An 18,533-nucleotide genomic window follows, 5' to 3' on the forward strand; every position below is an offset into this window, starting at 1 on the left:
TTCAGGGGTCGATCGAGCCCGCTAATACTGTTACCGCTTGAACAGTAGGCCTGCTCATAGATGAACCAAGCTCGCAAATATGATATGATCCCTTTATTTCAACTGTGTGGAATTGATTTCCACATTCCAAGAAATGCTCAGATTGTATCTGGACTCTGCTGTGATTGGTCCTGGACTGAGCTGTACTGATGAGGCTAGATCCACCCGTGATTACTGAGGGCCCTACTACTAGTGACAGACCCAATCCTCTTTACCTGAGACTGACAATAGATAATGATAGAAATAGTCCGTAATTTAGATATATATTGCAATAATAGATACAGTAGCTCACCAAGCATGTTATATCGTAATAGATCATTATTATTTCTCTATATATAGATATATATTTGTATGATTTGATTAAGCGCATGATATTTTAATCTTTAAGTCTGTGTAGTAGTTAAAATACGTTACACCGGAGTTTATCATTGTAATCTGCAAATATATATATGTGTAGAATAATCTATTTTTGTTATTTAACAATAAAATTGCGTGAAATAAATAAAATTAGTGTATTTTCTATGTTAGAATTTTTATCTTATGGTTTTTAAGAACCCTTGGAGATCTTTGTTTTATTGTAGTGCTATGCACCGAATATGATTCGTCTTGATAGATGACTCTTGAGTGAGTAGCTGCTGGATCGGATGTTACTTCTACCCAGGGAAAGATAGGCTGGGGCAGTAAAAACCAATTAATCGATTGATGATAATTAAGCCTTATTCGTTTATACAGAATATAGAAAGCGCCATTGAACATCTAATAATATTTTTTTAATTCAAAAACTAATGTCATAAAAGATTTTATAATTGGATCACAGTGAAAAGGACGCTATAGAAATTAAATTACTATTAATATACTGGTCCGTTAGTAAGGATTGCCGCTGTCCGAACCGTTAGGCCAGTATTAGGCCAGTTCCATGATGTAAGTTAGACTGGTTGCCTGTCCCATTCAGTCCGGTAACCAGTCTACAATGGGAACTCAATGCAATGACGCGATTGACGGATGTCCGAAGTCGCGCCATTTTGAAGGGATATCCTGAAAAAGAATTCATTTGTTTACGTAGTTTTTTTCAGCTGCCGCAGGACCAGCCCCTCTCTCCTCGACCCCTGATCTCATTGATAAATAGTATCGTTGTGTAGAACGGGATTGAGATGTCATCTTTACACGATGGAACGGCTTCAGGTACTGATAATTTGATAGATTACAGTAAAAAAAATCAGCACCCACCAATTAAATTTTGTTGATTCACGGATTGACCGACGCGACAAAGAATCCAAATTGTCCCGTTTTTTAAAGTACACGAAAAGGATCGTTATTGGATACCTGGTAATGTGTTCGAACTTAAAGTTGACAAGAAACTTAATCCCAATAATGTAGTTCTGATGTTTTCCATTTTCAGATCCGATTCCTGTTGGAACGTCGCCTTTAAAACCTTCTTCGAAATCTGGTCTCAAACAAGGTCAGTTCGTTACCGAATATAGGAGTGACTGCTATTTTTAGGTGTCCGTATTGATTAAGTTGCAGATTTTGTCAAATTCCTGAAATGTAAAGTGATATTTTCAGCTCGTTTGCCGTTTGTTCAACTCGGTCAGAAACCGATCGTCACCGCCCCGGTTCTCGCGTCAAAAAAACGTAAACTTTCCGATAACGAAATTCCCGCCCCGAAAGTAATCAAAACGAATAAATCGAACGCTTTAAAATCGGCGACGAATAGAAAAGAAGATAACAAAGATAACGTCTACGTGTCCGAAAACGAGGTCAGCTCGAGTTCGGAAACGGAAAATATCCCTCTATCGGCTTTAACAACGAAACCGGCGTCTAGACCTGGTTTACTCGATCGGTACATCGAAGCCGCCCAACAACGAGAGGTTTCGACTTCCGTAAAGGATGAAAACGAAGACGGCTGCGTTTCCCTTCTCGACGAAAAGGAAAACGAAAAGGAGGCGATCGATAGAATCGTCGCGAGAAACGACAAACTAGATCGGTTTATTTACCGCACGAAAAATAGCGACGCGAAAGTCATCGTTGATAATGATGACGACGAAAAGAAGGAGGAAACCATCAATGAGAAGGATGATAGTGACGATGATGATGCGCTCGAAGCGGCCGATATCTCGGCGATGTCCGTCGATGAAGAGGTGTCGATTTTGATGGATAAAGATGCCGACAACAGTATCAACGAACAGAACACGTCCGTAAACTCGAAACGCAGTATAGAAAGCGAAGCGACGCCGGCTAAGAAAGTCGTTAAGTTACATGAGGGTCAGTCACCTGTAGGAGTCACAGAGTCGACTTCAAAATCACCGGCAATCGTCAGAAAAGTGAGTACTCGCGCAATAAGTGAAGTCTAAGGTGTTTGTAGCCAGTCTGGCAAAGTTTGAAAGTGCTGAATTAGGAATATGCCTACTTCTGAATCATTCGTGCTGCAAAGTGCTTACTTTTGGACTTCAGGTTTCTTAAAAAGTTAAACTTAAAAACGCTGATATTTGACTGTTAAAAATGTTGACTTTTGCTTCAGTCAGACTGCTACAAACAGCTGTTGTTTCAATGTTTCTCTTTTCACTCTGTGAGCAAGGGTGAACTGAAAATTAAATTGCGGAAATATATGTACAATCTGTTTCCTGTTTCAAGATTTTTCTTGCTGCGTGCCATGAGTTTAGTGTTGTTATTTTGATATTGAAAATTGTGTTTATTCCACCAAAGACTCCGGCGTCTGGTAAGAAGCTCGCCCTGGAAGCCGAGAGGCAGCGAAAACGCGAAGAGAGAGAACGAGAAAAACAAGAAAAACTGAGACTTCGCGAAGAGGCGAAACTCGAACGAGAGCGAAAAAAGGATGAAGAAAAGGTAACATTATTCAATACTTTAGCCCTGGGTGCAAGGTTAGGTAATTGTAGTTGGTTGTTTATCATAACTTGGCTTCATTCCAGAAACGAAAAGAACAGGAAAAACTACAGAAAGAGAAGGAAAAACAGGATAAAAAAGAACAAGTCGAAAAAGAGAGACTGGAGAGATTGAAGCAGAAAGAAGATGAGAAAAAGAAGAAGAATGAAGCTATTGAGTGAGTAGATTGAGAGGCATTCAGTCATCGTTTTCTGCGGTCTTTCCGGAGTGAAATATCTTGTTTCGCTGATTATTCAGGGAAGAGAAACGTCGAAAGGAGGAAGAGAAGAAATTGAAGGAAAGCGAAAAAAATAAAATCCAGAATGAAAAATTGCGCGATGAAGAAGAAAAGGTATGTTTTAATCTGTTCATTTCCAGTTGTGGACAGTTCCTTATAACTGATAAGGCCAGTATTACAACAACACAGAGTGGCGTATTGGAAATTTCTTGTTTTGCAGCCATGTTCTTTTATCATGTACCCAATGCCACATTGATACTCAATATACAATGTATGATTTATAAACTGTTCCCTTAAATCTATAGATGACCATATTATCTTCTGTTGTTATATGACAGCAAGTCTCCAATACTTGAGGGCAAACAAACTAAAACATCATGTGCAAGACTTTTATTCATTTGAGCGTTGATGACATGAAATCGTCTGATTTTTGGTTTATTTTCGTTTTACTGCAGATGAAGAAACAGCAGAAATTACAGCAATCTTTTCGAAGTTTCTTCGTGAAGAATGATACCTCCCCTGTTCTCAAGGTATAAAAAGAACCTTCAGTGTTTTTTCATTTAATTGCAGTTGATTCTAAATCTAATTTTAGAAACTAATGCGTAATTTTTGCATTCAGACGACGGTCAAACAGTTCACCACGAACGGATTCTTCCGCGATTTCCAAGTTAAAGACAACATGAGGTTGGCTCCGTCGACTCGCTTTGACTCGGCGAATCACGATTTGAAAATGGAGGCGTTCGACGATTTGCTGACGAAACAAGATTCATCAACCGCGGAGCTGTATTTACACCGTATCAAATCTACGTCGTATGTTAAAGGCAAATCAGGGAAAACATGGAAATTGTAAGTAATTTACAGAGGCTCATTTGACTTACTTTTGGGTTTTTATTTATCATTCGTAGAATGGCCACAGTGTGGCCACTGACCTGGAAAACATGGAAAATTCAGGGAATTCGGATATGTTATTGACCACACGCTTCTTTATCAATACATAATTCATAAGAGTGAAGAAATTGTAAAATTTTAAACCAAGAAATTCCTTGGATTTACTCAGCGTATTGGTGTGTTATGATATTGAAAAATCAAGGAAACTCAGGGGATTTCTAAATGGGTGGAAAGTGGCTACCCAAACGTTCGAGCTAAGTCCTCGTTAATACGCTCTTATTGTTATATCAGTGAAAATGAAAGTGACGTGGTCGCAATTGACGACAATTCTGCAGTGAAAACGAAAGCAAAACTGATACAATTCCACGAGAATTATCGACCTCCGTACTATGGCACGTGGAGAAAGAAGAGCTCAAAGCTGAACGCTAGGGACCCGTTTAGAAAAGATGAGGTGAGAGAGAAAGTTTTGAAACAATCTTGCGATAATGACTCGGATTCAACTTTTAATCAACTTTTCGAATTTTCAATAATCTTTCGTAGAATTTGTTTGATTATGAAATCGACAGCGACGATGAGTGGGAAGAAGAGGAACCAGGAGAGAGTTTATCTCACTCTGAGGTAAAGAAAATCCTGTGAAAATGCTATCAGCTTACTCCGCTCAAGTCGGGCTCCAGTCCAACTTGAGAGTAATATCCAAATTACTGGGCAGATATACATAAATTTCGACTAAATGTTGTTCTGAATATATTTGATAATTAGGGTGAAGATGAAGATGAGAAGGTCGGCGGCGGTGATGATGCAGATGACGATGATGAAGATGGTTTCTTCGTCCCGCACGGCTATCTGTCGGGCGACGAAGGTTGCGAAGATGATGAAGACGTAAGGAATATTCTCGTATTAAGATTCAGTTTGCAGATGAACACATTTTGTTTGCCCTTTATTGAGATATGAAATGTTCGCGATTGTAGATGAGTCCGGAGAAGATGAAAGCTGATCAGCAGCTGAAAGCTCGTCAGTTCGAGATGGATTTAAAGAGACAATGTAAAGCGCTTGTTCCGATTATAATCGGATGTTTCATCGATGATAAACCAGGACCGATACCCGTACAATACAATCAATTAGAAACTTATCGGGTAAGATTCGATCCAAGGGATTGAACAAAATTGTACCCATTTTGACGAAAAGTGCCTATAGAATGAGTACTCAAAATTTTGGGGGTCCTACAAAAGACTGATCAGATTCTCTGGCCTTCCGACTGTCTTACACAATCTCAGATTTGATGTTGTTGTTTTTAGGCTGTTCCTTTGAATGACGGTAGTTTTCCTATTCCAACCTACCACAGTACGAAGGGTTCATTACCTACTGATGCAGTCAGTGGGAGCCCGGCATCGAGAGCTGCCTCTCGAGCTCTTAAAAAACCAGTCCCCGAGGAAGGTAAGTTATTCAATAGTTATCCATCGATCAAGTTTTTGTATTCTTTTTTTGGAAGATCGTTTACGCAACCCAGAACCAGAATTTCCATTCTGTACTTCAATTTTCGATTTCAAAATAAAACCCCGTTTCATTGCTGGCAGGTGTAGTGGGTTTGTTAGGAACTATCCTCGCTTGCCAGGATGATAGTTAGATGATTAGGGACACACCAAAAATTAGCACGAAAATCAATCAATTAATCATACGTTAACTTTATTTTCAGCTATGTCGGATTTGATTCGTTTGGTGCACGGGAATATATGTGGAATCAAGAAACTCATTCGCGAATTCCGCGAGTACTGGAGACTGAAAAACGGTTGCAAACCGTCTTCAGAACTCGCAGAACAGAGTCAAGAGAATAACGATAATATCGGAGTAGATTCTGGAGTCGCTCCGATGGAAGTCGATGCTCCGGTTATTACCGTACCATCCACTCCGACTAGTCCAGCTAATGTCAACGCGTCCGATTACGAGATATCTAAACGTCAAGTCGAATTGAAGATCAACGCGATCGCGCAGTATAAAAAGGACTCGTCATATCCGCGTAAATGCTGGTACGTTAATCCTGACATGTTGAGTCAGTACAAGTTAACTGACCTGCCGATACCGGGTCAATGGCAGTACGTTACTAAACAACCAGTATCACGCGCTCCAACCCCACTGCAGCAGAAGGACGAACGCGAAGCGATGGATACCTCGACTCCAACTGCAACGTCGAAAACATCTGCGGGAATTTCAATTAAACAGTTCACCGTAAAGAGCTCACCGGCGGACGCGTTTAAATCGATGCCCATCGCGGAATTGACTCCCCCGAAACCAATTCCCGTTATAAAACCGCCCCGCCGAATAACCTTGACCTCATTTCTAAAACCGAACTCGAAACCGACGGATATTTCATCTGCTGAGGGAGCGACCTCCACTGAAGGGACGACCTCTGCTGAGGGAGTGACCTCTGCTGTTCTCGGGACATTAACGACTGGTGAATCATCAGTTGAATTGAATATGATGAATGGCAGTCAGAATTCAGTATTTCAGGCTCGACCTGAACACACCAATACAGTGAGCTCGGCATTACAGGCTTGGCCTGCACTTGTCAATACCGAGAGTTCAGCGTTACAGGCTTGGCCTGCACGTGTTAATACACAGTTACTAGATGATGTCAGTGATGACGATATTATCGTATTAGACTAAAATGTTGAGCTTTCTTGACAAACTGTTTGTCGACACAGAATGTAGAAACTGATTATAAACTCAGGAGAGATTGAAATGTTTAAAGATATTCTACTTCTGTTTATACAGTTGCTTGCTGTTATATCGGTGAAAATTTATGTTTTAATATATTGATGAATAATTGAACATTATTTGTTGTATAGATATGTTGTGCTCGTGTTGTGTAAGTGTTAGATGGAAGAAGGCTTTCGTAGTTTGGGCCTGAACTTGTGGGTAATCGATACAGTGATTTTGATATGTAAATTAGTCTCTCGAAACCACCAAAAATACATCACATTCACTGGTGCTATAATATGATATTTAAATTAAAAGTAAATGAATCCTTTTTGAGCTAGGATGGCTGTTTGCAAAATTGTGTAACATTTTGTATTGTATATAATATAAAGTGGTCGATAAATACATATATTTATATATGCATGTACTAAGACACAAATTTGTTTGTTTATTGAAATGGTTTCATTCCAAAAGCAATTAAGGAAAGGGTATTTAGCAGAGGACTTTCCAGGCCTTCCAACTGTTGGCTTCGATATTTGGTTATTCTCGGGAGTTGAGGCGGAGGAGTTTCAGAAAACGTGCAGGAAAATGATCTTCCTTATGACCAAAAAGTAGACTGAAGAAACGCGTGCAATTTATTCATAGGAATGTTTTTAATCAAACAATTTTAGTAGGAGACAATCTTCAAAATGTTTTAAACAACATAACAAAATATTCAATCCATAACACTTCCGAACCATTTGATATGAATAGACCGTTGTTTAAAAGTACTGGTTGATTTAAAAATTGGGCAATTAGTTATTGAGCAAAGATTAAGAAGCAAAATGTGTTAAATTCAACAAACCCTGATTCTGGAGTTACAATAACAGCCCAATTATCTTAAAGCTATAAACCAGGGGTGGGCTTATTACGCATGACTAGATTAACAAGCCTTCAGAGGAAGAACACTTCAACATACTGATTAAAGGCATTATGCATTACTGGTATAAAAACAAACCATTGATCAGTGAAAAATTATGTTAGGTTATTCTTACTTTGAACCACTGAACTAGAATTGTACAATCATTCGTTCTGCATGGCAGGAATTCTGTTGTAAAAGACAATATTTGTAATGCAGATTATGATATAAATGACTGACCAATGAAGCACTTTCTTTAAGCCACATTCATTCCCCTATCTATAATTCAGAGTGCTGGAGAGATCAATTTCCTGTATTTTCATCGGGACAATATGGCTGTATGAATGGGAATTAAAATGTGTTTACCAAATCATTATTTCCACCTTAATTCATCATCAAATGAATAAAATTAAGAACCCAGACATTACAACATTAGTTCTAGATTGCTGATTTTACTATGAGTATAGTGAATATTTGAGGTATATTTTATATCATTGCGTTGTATGCAGAGGTCTTTTCCCTGAAAATTCAATCATTGTTTCTAAGCTCATTTAAATTCTAGTTGCACCAATGTTTCAAAATTTTTACACGCTAATCTTATAAATTAAGAGATCAAAAAGATCATACACAAGAAATAGCCACTATTTCGGAATGTGTAAATGGATTTGATTACATCTAACTCACTAATAAAAGCAAGCTTAATTCAGAAATTATTGCGTCAAAGTAATATTTAGAGCAAACATTTCAAAGTTATGCAATTAATACAAATATGTAAACTCTAAGGTCAAACCTATGGACAAAATTTTTTGTAAATTTCCTAGCACTCATTCTACTATATACTTGATTATCAAGACAATTTTAGGTTAAAATAAAACAACTAATAAAAAACAAAACTGGGGCCAGTAGACTAAAACTCAAACTCTTAAAACCATAAAGCTAAGGTCGTAAAGAGAACAGTTCATCCAGAGTAAAAACTATGTCTTTAAAAACTGGCCCCTGATGTATAACAATCATATTCTATGAAAAGTATTGATGGCCTATTAAAGGAAAATATATCTTATTATGTACAGAGCGTATTACTGGCTAAAATTCATATTTATTGCATATTGCATAGATTATTACTTGATTGGCACTTACTGTTCCTCACTAACTTAGTGCCACACTGGCACTAAGCTAGTTACTGGCACTAAGCTAGTTAGGTTCACATATCAATAATGAGCCATGATGAAGTATTTCATTCATGTATATTAATTACATGTACGGGTATAATATTATGTATTTAAAACTATGATGATAAGAAAGACCATTACGGTAGCATATGTTCACTATCCCAGCACAGGTGCCATTTAACGGATAATCAATTCTATATACAGAATACGTAGAATAAAATGGTAAAAATATGATGAACTGCTTTTACATGTGACACCATTACCGCTATCCAAAGAAGACGATTTGGCGCGGACCGGACCCGAGTCAAATGTGGCTGCGCTTAATAAGAAAGAACATTCACACAAATAATGCAGTGGGAAGCCAAAGGATTTACCCCATACTTCCAAACAAGTTAGCATTCACACAGAATAATTTAACCAACGCTAGAGATTGGCAGGGGCCTGTTACGATATTTTAGATTGTGCCAAATTTGGCCCGGGTCAAAAGCGCCGGTGTAATTCTATTTATTTCAGCATGAACCGATCCCACGTCGTATTCTTCACTTTCGCACCTAAAGAAAATTTTGATTTTGAAATTGGAAGAACTCAGTCATTACTTAATGAATACTTAAAATCTTTCGATTCTTTCGGAGGCTTTTCACGTACGAAATATGGCACGGATCCGAGCGGTACGGGGTAATTCCTCAACCACGCCCCTCGTTTGATCGTATAGATAGCCGCGTGTTCCGGAGACTTCCATCGTCCGGCGGTCAGATAAACGTCGCGACGTCGTTCTCCCTTGTTCACAGAGGGCGCAACAATCACGTCATCACCCAGCATAAACTGATCGTCGATTACCTGCGCGTAACGATCGTCGTGCTGCGCCGTCCACCACATCGGACGGATAATCGGGTCACCGGTGACCGACGCGTGCTCTGCTAATCTCTTCACGATCGGAAACACGAAATCCTCGTGAAGTTTCGCGAGTTTCTTCGCGATGACGACGACCGAATCGTTGTATTGCCACGGCAACGTCGAGAATTCGAACGCCGGCAGAAAAACGGCGATTCCCAACCATCGTACGTAGAGCTCTTCTGGTGGGATCGTCACTTTAGAATCATTCGCTGTATTACGTATAGCGCTGCTACCGACTTGTAAACTCAAATACGGATAACCGTGCAAACCGAGTGTGAGTACAGTCGGTATAATCGTCTTCAAACCGTTCTGCGAGCCCCAGTTATTCTGTTTGCCTTCGATATTCATCAGAAGCGGTAAATGTTGAGTATGAGCGCCGACCGATACCTGCGTCTGGTCACCCCATTTAAGCGCTAAGGCGATATATTTCTCGACGAATGAGTCCGGATTGCTTAGATTCGCGTAGAACATCGGTTTTTTCGGTAACCAGCCGATTTCTCCTCCCGCAACGCGAAAGATGCGCACGCCGTTTTCATTGACGATACGCTCTAGACTGTTATAGAACCATTTGGCGGCGGCCGGATTCGTGAAATCGCGCACGCAACCTTTACCACGCCACCACGACACGATACCGGGCAGTTTATCGAGGCTGGTTTTCACGTAGTAATCGTTGACGATGCCGGTGTGGAACTCGACGGAATCAGTGTTGACGAACGGATGAATCCACAGCGTTAGATTAAACCCGATTCGTCTGAGTTCGTCGACCATAGCGGTCGCGTTCGGGAATTTGATCGCGTTGAATTTCAAATCGCCGTAACGATTCTCCCAGCCGTCGTGCAGTACGAGGTAACTGTTACGAAACCCGCGGGCCTTGATTGTCTCGGCCAGGTCGACGACGTCTGCCTGCGTTACGTTCGTACCGAATCGACCCCACGTCGACCACGCCGGATACCGAAATAAACTCATCGCCGGCACGTGCGCGGCGAATCGAGTCATATTCGCGAGCGTGAATCGGTGCACGCCGAGCATATCCTTGCCGCGACACAGTTCGTAGTTCAGACTCGGTTTATGCCCGCGGTACGGCGTATCGCGATACGCCGCGCTTAAACATAACTTATCGCCGTCGAAGCTGACGGATAGTGGGACGTCTTCGTCGACGGTCAGCGATATTCCCTTCGACGATAACCAGTAACGCTCGACCACCGAACCGTACTCGCCGTCGAACATGTTACCGGTTAAATACGGCTCGAGTGAATGATTCTGACGATCCATCGGCCACAGTTGATTCGGTATGATCGCGCCGCCGTACCAGTGACCGCTCAAATCGTAACAATCCATGAGCGGGTATTCGTCGCTTACGGCCGTCCAACTGACGCGGAAACACGAGATATCCTTGCTGATATCGTGGCCGGAATATTTGATATCCAGTTGACCGTATTTACGCCACAATAAAGAAAGATGCAACTTGCTGTCTCTGTCGGAGCAGGTTTTCGGGAGGCCCAAGTAAGGCATCGTGACGCCGAGTTTCCCTTTCAGTCGAATGTCTTCGGTATCATTTTCCCGATCAACGATCTACAAAAACAGAAACGTGATTATTGATAAGGAAATCATAATCACCCGATCATCCTCCCTCAGCACGGATTCGAACCTGATAGCAGCGTTTGACTCAGCTACGGCGAGAAACCCTGCCGCTGCAAAAATGAAACAGGATTTCTGATAATAATGACATCACTCGGGCTAGTCAGGCAGGGTTTCATAACGCGGTGAGTCTTAATGCCATCAGGTTTGTATCCCTGCCCATAGATTTCAAGTGAGAATCCACCAGTATCCTCCCCTGAAATCTATGGGAAGTTTGTGCACTTTATGAAAGGGATGTAGCAAAAGAATTTTGAAAACTACCTTGAATGTTCGTTTATCTTCGCTGAAGACGATTTTCATCGCGATTTCAACTTGGTACATTTTACGATCATACTGCAGCCACACGACAGTAACGCCCCCTACAATTATGACGAACAGGAACACGAGCAATGTCTTCAGTCTGTACTCTTTCGGTTTGATGATCTCAACTTTCTTTTTCGGCGGAGGTGGCACGATGTCATGCTGAAAATTGAACACACATTTTGGCAGTTAGAGAACTTGTTTCTGTAAAGGGAAGGCTTTTGAATCTCAGATATCCTTCATTGATTATAATCCATGGAACCAATGTTAATTTTTTTTGTATATAAGATTAAATGTTGTTTCTGAAACCACTAAGGTTATTAAGAGTAAATTCATATACTATACCCAACCACAATATAAGTATCTTAAAAAGTAAAACGTATCTTATTTCATATATGTTTACATTTTTCCTAAGGGATCATTCATTTATTACGTACGCATGAGGGGTGGGTCAAATTTCACACGTAATAAATGAATGATACCTAAGTAGCTACTGTGAGATATTCTTATACGTGTATATAATTGTTATCGCCTTTCAATCAAACCCATGAATAGGATCAAGAGCAAGCTTTGAAAATGTTTTTAAAGGAATGTAAGCTGAAGCATAGCACTTAAATAACTACACAAAATTTTTTTCTAGAAATCTGAGCAAAAGGGTTTGACTAGGAAAATCATGTTATGGTTTGAATTTGGCTTGAAAATTACTCCACATGGTTCATGTGATGTGTGATGACGGGGATTTCGGTCAATTTGATCAATATGATGCAATTACGACAAAAGCCATGAAAACCAATTAAGCAGCCTGCATATCGGTGTAGTTAGGTTATTAGATTGCCACAGGTGAACAGTGGTGAAATTATCAATGTGATATATTATTACATAGGCATTTAGTTTACAAGTGAACAGGTGCTCAACTCTCAGCGTTAGAAACAAAATAGGACGAACTTATATCAGTTTTTTATGACATCGACATGAACTACTGAACAAATATACCTATCACACAATGTACACGTGCTTGAAAGCTAAAACTTGTCTTTCAGTAAAATGTCAGAACAGCGAGGTTAAGTTCTACACACACTAAAACAACAATTCCACACCACATCAAACAGTTAGTAGTAAACGCTGTGCAAATACATCAGAAGAAGTGTCATCTAAGAGACCCTAGACACTCTACTCTGCATGCTGGTGCTAGAGAAACTAACGTCGGGGCGGGGAGGTCAAGAGAAGCCTACAACTAAAATAGAAAGTCCTAAAATCCAGCACTTATAGTCCCCTACAGCCTCAGCCTAGGAAGATTATGCCAAAGGCTTCTATGTTGTGTGCAGTTTTGGAATTGGTCCCGACATAAAGAATCACTGACGACGAAGTCTGGAGGTCGGAAAACAAATCTACACACAAGTTAAAACATCAAGTGAATGAAGCCTATGAAGGTGTTCTAAATTGTGACATCGGTGTTTTTGCGAATAAAGTTTACCGAATGACGTCTTATTTTAGGCTTCTGTTTCGCGCCGTATTCGACGTCTGGTTCCGGGAAGAGTAGGTTGGCAAATACAACCGCTCTTCGACTAGGAGCGCCACGATACTCACTACTAGTCATCTCTCTTACACTCCTCTCACAGCGAACTGTTAATCGTTAAATTCGGAGAAAAAGAAAACGAAAAATTTCTAGTGAATTCACAACAAAAATTATTTAGAAGAAACTAAAATGCTAACAGCATGCCTGGTGTTAGAATTGATGAAACCTCGATTTAAACTTAAACACGTTGCAAACTCAAGGACTTTTTCCGATTCCTCACATTCAATTTTCATCATTTTCTAACGAGGTTCCATCAAATGTTACGAAATCCTACAATAGTGATTCTAGAAGATTTACGTTGAAACTGTCCAAGAACGGGGACAGAAGGCGATCTTTCAACGAGTCATGAAATTGTGGCCGATCGTCGGGTATTAACTGGAAAAAAAGTTTTATAAAAAAAAGAATTACGAAAATTATCAAAAATCGGCAGCTGTGACTACATTGGATGTTTATTGTAGTTTAACCCTTTTGAAGCTATAGCGCAAAAGAACACATGGTTTTTGAGAATAGCTGATAGCCCATTGTTGTATCAGATGTTATATATGAATATTTTTCCATTTTCAATATAATATTCCGCATACACGAAGCTTTCGTCAAGCACAAATAAATCATTGCTCGACTTCAAAGCAAAATAGTAAATTGTAGTCTGCATAGCTTTTAATTATGAATCGAAATACCTATATGTTCTGCCTGTGTCTGAATTCAGTATATTATTGCAGTTATTGTGAGATCATATTTTCAAAGAGCGAGAGACATTGCATCGGCATATATTACTTTACAGCGAATTCAAAGCAACAGATGTGGCAAACGCGATATTTAATAGTTTTAAAATAAGCCTAATCAAATTTGATTGAATTCGAATAATCTAACGAATTGATCTGATATTCTTATCATGTGGTCTATTGATACCAGTAAACGGGTTATGTTAATTGATATGAATAGACGAGTCCAAACTAGAATCTATGCAAAAATACTGGAGGGAACGAGGATACACGTAGGCCTATTAGAAAGTGCTTTTCAAATTACATTGATGATGACAATTCCGTGATGAAGGGGTTGATTTTATTGCGACAAAGGAGATTTCATGGGAGCATTTTAAATCGTGTATCATAATAAATGCGATCATTTACAAATGGGAATATCAATGATGGAAATTTGGTGAAGAAAGGGTTGATCTTGATAAAATTCTTATTCTGACAAAGATCTTATGGGAGCATTTTAAATCATAGTAAATCCAATCATTAACGAACGGGAATACCACCGGGAATCGCGTGTACAAAATCAATACTCCATCCGTACACGTATTTGCAGTATTTTGTATAGCATTGAGATATATAAGATGATAAGCAATTATATAAAGATAAGGCTTTTTTATCAGGTATACATATTTGTTTACTACCTCGATAGCGACTAGGGGTTTGTTACTGGTGGGTATGGCTACGCGGCCATCAATCGAACGTACTGGTGGCCGTGAAACAGCGCGGCCAGCTCGAATCCATGTAGCCATAATCGCTGAAATGTGTCGTAAACACACAGAAACAGTTGAAATAATGATGTATGATATAATGAATTGTAACTTGAAAAAAATAGCTTTTATGGTAAAGAAGAAATTAGATTAAATCATGTAACAACACATTGAAATAGCACACCACAGATTCAATTTCTGACAATATCATCACATTTTTGCGAAGTTACTTCATGATGGTTTCCTCGACCAACTTTTGAACAAGGACCCATTTCCACAGTTGCTGAGTCGAGAATTGACTTAAGAGTTAACTCATTGAAAATGAACTAATTCCAACTCTTACTTATACAGATCAGTTGTTCCGGGATAACCTATAAGGGGGTATCAAATAGTTTTAAGGAGAACATTTCAAGTGGAGTAACAGAAAGAACCTGGTTCCAACTGTACTGATTTCCGCATAGTCTAATGAACAACTTCTCAAGTATCTTATTGCCTATTTCCCAGAATTGAAGGAGTTTTAAAGTATTTTCTGCCGTTTCAAGCACATTCAGAGCAAGAAGGAATTTTTGAGGAATCAAGGAGTCGTGTAGACCCAGTCATAACTGTGGAACTGATCCTGGATATCTTAACTGTAATTAATATCGTTAGGCCTACAGCTTTAAAAAATATACCTTCGATATCGATGGTCCGAATCCGTTGAAAAATGAATAGCTACACTTCTCCAAAACAAGATTACTCGACGATTTCTTCTTTTTCTTTTTCGGCGGAGGAGGAGACTGCGGCGTCGACGGTTTCAAGCGAGCGGCGAGCCAAGGACTTTCAGAAGTTGACCCGACCGATGATTGCGTAACGTCGCTCCCCTCGATAGGAGCGAGTTTTACTAAATTATCAACGCTCCAGTTGACTGATTTACTGATTTTCCGTCGTGGTACGATCAGCTGATTATCCGACGTGACCGTGTGATACAATCGATCGTCGCTGCTCTCTAACGACTCAGGGAATAATCCGATCAGTGAACTTGGCGGTTTTAGGATCGAAGATATTTTTCTCGGTAAAATCGCCTCCGATTCCTTACACCTAACTGCGTCCAAGCTACGAACGGTCAAATTATCGCTTTCGATATTTTTCAGGTTTTTTGCTGGTTTTATTTTTTCATTTGATGCTTTGTCGATATTTATAGTCGGAATAACTTCAACAGTTTCCGGCGGTTTGCTTTCGTTATCTACTTTCACGACTTGGAAACGAGAGCGTTTTTCAGTTGGTTTTTCGACATCTTCAACCACGACAGTAGCAGCAGTAGCAGCAGCAGCAGCAGGTGCGACTTCAGCAGCTATAGCTCCTTCGACATCAGTTGTTGAAATAGCTCTCTCTTCTTCGGGGACAGGGGTCAATTCTGCGGTGGAACCATTCGAAAGATCACTTGCCATAACTCATCTATGAAAGATATTTGAACAATTTTGCACACGAGGAAAAAACAACTTCTTTTTTTATCAGTTACTAAGAAATTTTAACTTTTTTACTTTGTGATGATTGAAATGAATCGAAGAATGTGACGACTGACGTGAGTGTAGAGACCGAAGGTGACACTTATAAAAAACATCAGCTTACCGCAAGAATCCACAGTAAGAACAACAAACCCAGCAGTAATCAAATCTCATCAACAGCGTAGTTCACAAAATCGTCCGTCATAGAGCAGAAATTTTTGCCGAACTTTGGAACTTTGACACTGACAGTAATTTGTGAACCCGGAAGCAAGTTTGGTAGCAGTTATTTCGAATGACGCAAATTCTATGACGTCACATTTCAGCAAAACTAAGTGAGTTCGAATCCGCCAATTCACGCACCGATATAAACCTGGCGATCACTTGATGAAATTGAAATAATTATCAAAAATAATTGGCGTTGTAACATTTTTTGCAATGATATCCAGCAGCATTTGACACCGGGAGTCATATTTTCAGGGGTCGCCAAACTATGGTTAATCTGTCCACGCCTTTCCCAGTCTTTCTGGCCCGCGCTTAGTCCCCTCGGCCGGGCTGGGTATTGGCTTCCATTTCGTTCTCATTATTTCATTTCACCACTAAGCTGGTAATAAACTAGCTGTTAACCGACCGTCAACTATACAACTACCGGAAAGTGTTTTTCAATAGAATCAATGCCTTCCAAATGACTGGCTGCTGGGGCTGATTCAGATCACGAATTAATGATTGCAACGGAAACGTTAGAATAATAACCCGCAATCGATTCTAGCGCTAAATACTATACGCAACTATGGTTACCAGAACTTTCGGGAATTGTCAACACTGGTGACATTTACTTTCAGAGATTACAATCTAGCCGGCAGGATTAAGTTACTGATACCTTGTTTTCATCGAAAAATAAAGGCACAGACACCGACAAATTTCGACCGGATTTTGATGTGACATTTAATAACGGATTAGCAGATATCAAAATGGATTTTTTTTAAATATTTCATTAGTGCTGAGTCGTGACTGATATTTCACGCATTTTTCCCGATTTTTTGTCTCGATCAGGTCACAGATAGAATTTGATTGACAGGAATTTTTCACTCGTCACGCTTGACACAATCAAAACAGGCTTAAACGTCGAAGATTTACTTCTAATGCATGTACTGGTGCGAACTAACCAGGGGACCGTCGACGCTCATTCATTCTTTCGGAGTTATTACCAAAACAAGAGATTTGATATATAACGTCGTGTCGTTCACAGTTCAAGTGTTAAAAAGTTTGTGTAGATTTAGTAAATAGACGGCGTATATAGTTTTCTGTTGGCACGCTCAACTCGTCTTACTACTAGCTTATACCAAACGAGAACACAAACCTTACCTTGACAATAGAAAAACATATCATTACATCATTATCATTAGGTAAGTGTATCATAAAAAATGTGTGTTTTAGATAATGGCAATGTAAAACTTCGGTATTATCTAGTATAGTGAATTCATTGTCAACAAAACTTTCGATTGATTACAATTCAGGCATAAACGATCGACTATGCCACAAACAAGGCATCGTACGGCCACCATTCGCTCATCGGTCAGACCGAAAAGTTCGAAGCAGCCTTGGGGAACGATTATACAGCCCGAATTCGGTATGGGGTACCAACAGTTGACCAATTACGAGGTTCGACAGACTGTTGACAGGTTGTATTATGTACCGGACGTGAAAGAAAGAACCCAACAGAAACCGCATATGAAACCGATGACGCGCTCTGCAGTTGAAGATATGGTCAGTTTTTTCTTATTTTGCTGAAGTTTTTTTTAATGCGCAGCACAGTGCCTATTTAAAAAGGTTAAATTCCGATTTCAGGTGGACAGACTTTCGAAAGCAGACAAAAATAATTCCGTGGATAGTAACAGAACTCAGGCTAACTCGATTTATAAGAATATGGGTGTTGTGAATTCATTCGCGTGGAAGGGATACAACTGATTATCCCTCCACTGCTGCAGTCGGTCGGTCTTCCTTGCTATATACATGTATAAGTTGTGAATGCATCAAGACGTATATTGTATTGTATAATAAACTTAACAATTTTTCTAGAAATTTTTTCTAGTATAGTATCTTATCTTCTAGAATCTTGATTGAACTTTTCGAAACTTGATGGCTTCGGGCCCTGGCAATCGCAGTGGTAGCGTTGCCCGGGTAGGGAAGTACGGCAGAACAAACTAGTTTGACAAATCCTGTGCCCTGTACTATCAGTAGTTTCGACGTTGAAATCATTTCTATGGATCTTTGTGTCCAAAAATGGTTATCATTTTAAGAATTCTATTCTATCTTCACTGTAGTGTTTAAACGTAGCGTCCTATGGAAAAACATTCACTGGCATGTGAGGGT

At 39.7% G+C, this 18,533-nt stretch overlaps 3 protein-coding genes across 5 annotated transcripts; 2 read left to right on the plus strand and 1 right to left on the minus strand.

Moving 5' to 3' along the window:
• The first annotated feature begins 1,061 nt into the window (after window positions 1-1,061).
• LOC141905203 (uncharacterized) lies at window positions 1,062-7,125 on the plus strand. The gene is made up of 14 exons (XM_074794006.1): window positions 1,062-1,221; window positions 1,439-1,498; window positions 1,603-2,360; window positions 2,743-2,883; window positions 2,967-3,097; window positions 3,178-3,271; window positions 3,613-3,687; window positions 3,777-4,003; window positions 4,337-4,496; window positions 4,586-4,663; window positions 4,805-4,924; window positions 5,014-5,178; window positions 5,341-5,479; window positions 5,739-7,125. The coding sequence occupies exons 1-14, from the start codon at window positions 1,191-1,193 to the stop codon at window positions 6,704-6,706; spliced, it is 3,147 nt and encodes a 1,048-aa protein (XP_074650107.1). The 5' UTR covers window positions 1,062-1,190; the 3' UTR covers window positions 6,707-7,125.
• Window positions 7,126-7,385: 260 nt separating this feature from the next.
• On the minus strand, window positions 7,386-15,487 carry LOC141905239 (myogenesis-regulating glycosidase-like). Of its 3 annotated transcripts, XM_074794053.1 has the most exons (6): window positions 15,351-15,487; window positions 14,614-14,726; window positions 13,512-13,589; window positions 11,600-11,800; window positions 9,452-11,272; window positions 7,386-9,357 (listed from the first exon to the last, which is right to left on the minus strand). In XM_074794053.1, exons 2-6 carry the CDS (start codon window positions 14,719-14,721, stop codon window positions 9,346-9,348), a joined length of 2,220 nt encoding a protein of 739 aa, XP_074650154.1. In that variant the 5' UTR covers window positions 14,722-14,726; window positions 15,351-15,487; the 3' UTR covers window positions 7,386-9,345. The 3 variants fall into 3 exon arrangements, with proteins under 3 accessions (XP_074650154.1, XP_074650153.1, XP_074650155.1); XM_074794052.1 differs by having other exon boundaries at window positions 7,386-11,272; XM_074794054.1 differs by lacking the exon at window positions 13,512-13,589 and having other exon boundaries at window positions 7,386-11,272.
• Window positions 15,488-17,421: 1,934 nt separating this feature from the next.
• LOC141906047 (uncharacterized) lies at window positions 17,422-18,215 on the plus strand. The gene is made up of 3 exons (XM_074795198.1): window positions 17,422-17,566; window positions 17,678-17,927; window positions 18,009-18,215. Exons 2-3 carry the CDS (start codon window positions 17,694-17,696, stop codon window positions 18,126-18,128), a joined length of 354 nt encoding a protein of 117 aa, XP_074651299.1. The 5' UTR covers window positions 17,422-17,566; window positions 17,678-17,693; the 3' UTR covers window positions 18,129-18,215.
• The last annotated feature ends 318 nt before the right edge of the window (window positions 18,216-18,533 follow it).

Source organism: Tubulanus polymorphus, chromosome 5 (assembly GCF_964204645.1).
Source record: "Tubulanus polymorphus chromosome 5, tnTubPoly1.2, whole genome shotgun sequence".
Taxonomy (NCBI): domain Eukaryota; kingdom Metazoa; phylum Nemertea; class Palaeonemertea; order Tubulaniformes; family Tubulanidae; genus Tubulanus; species Tubulanus polymorphus.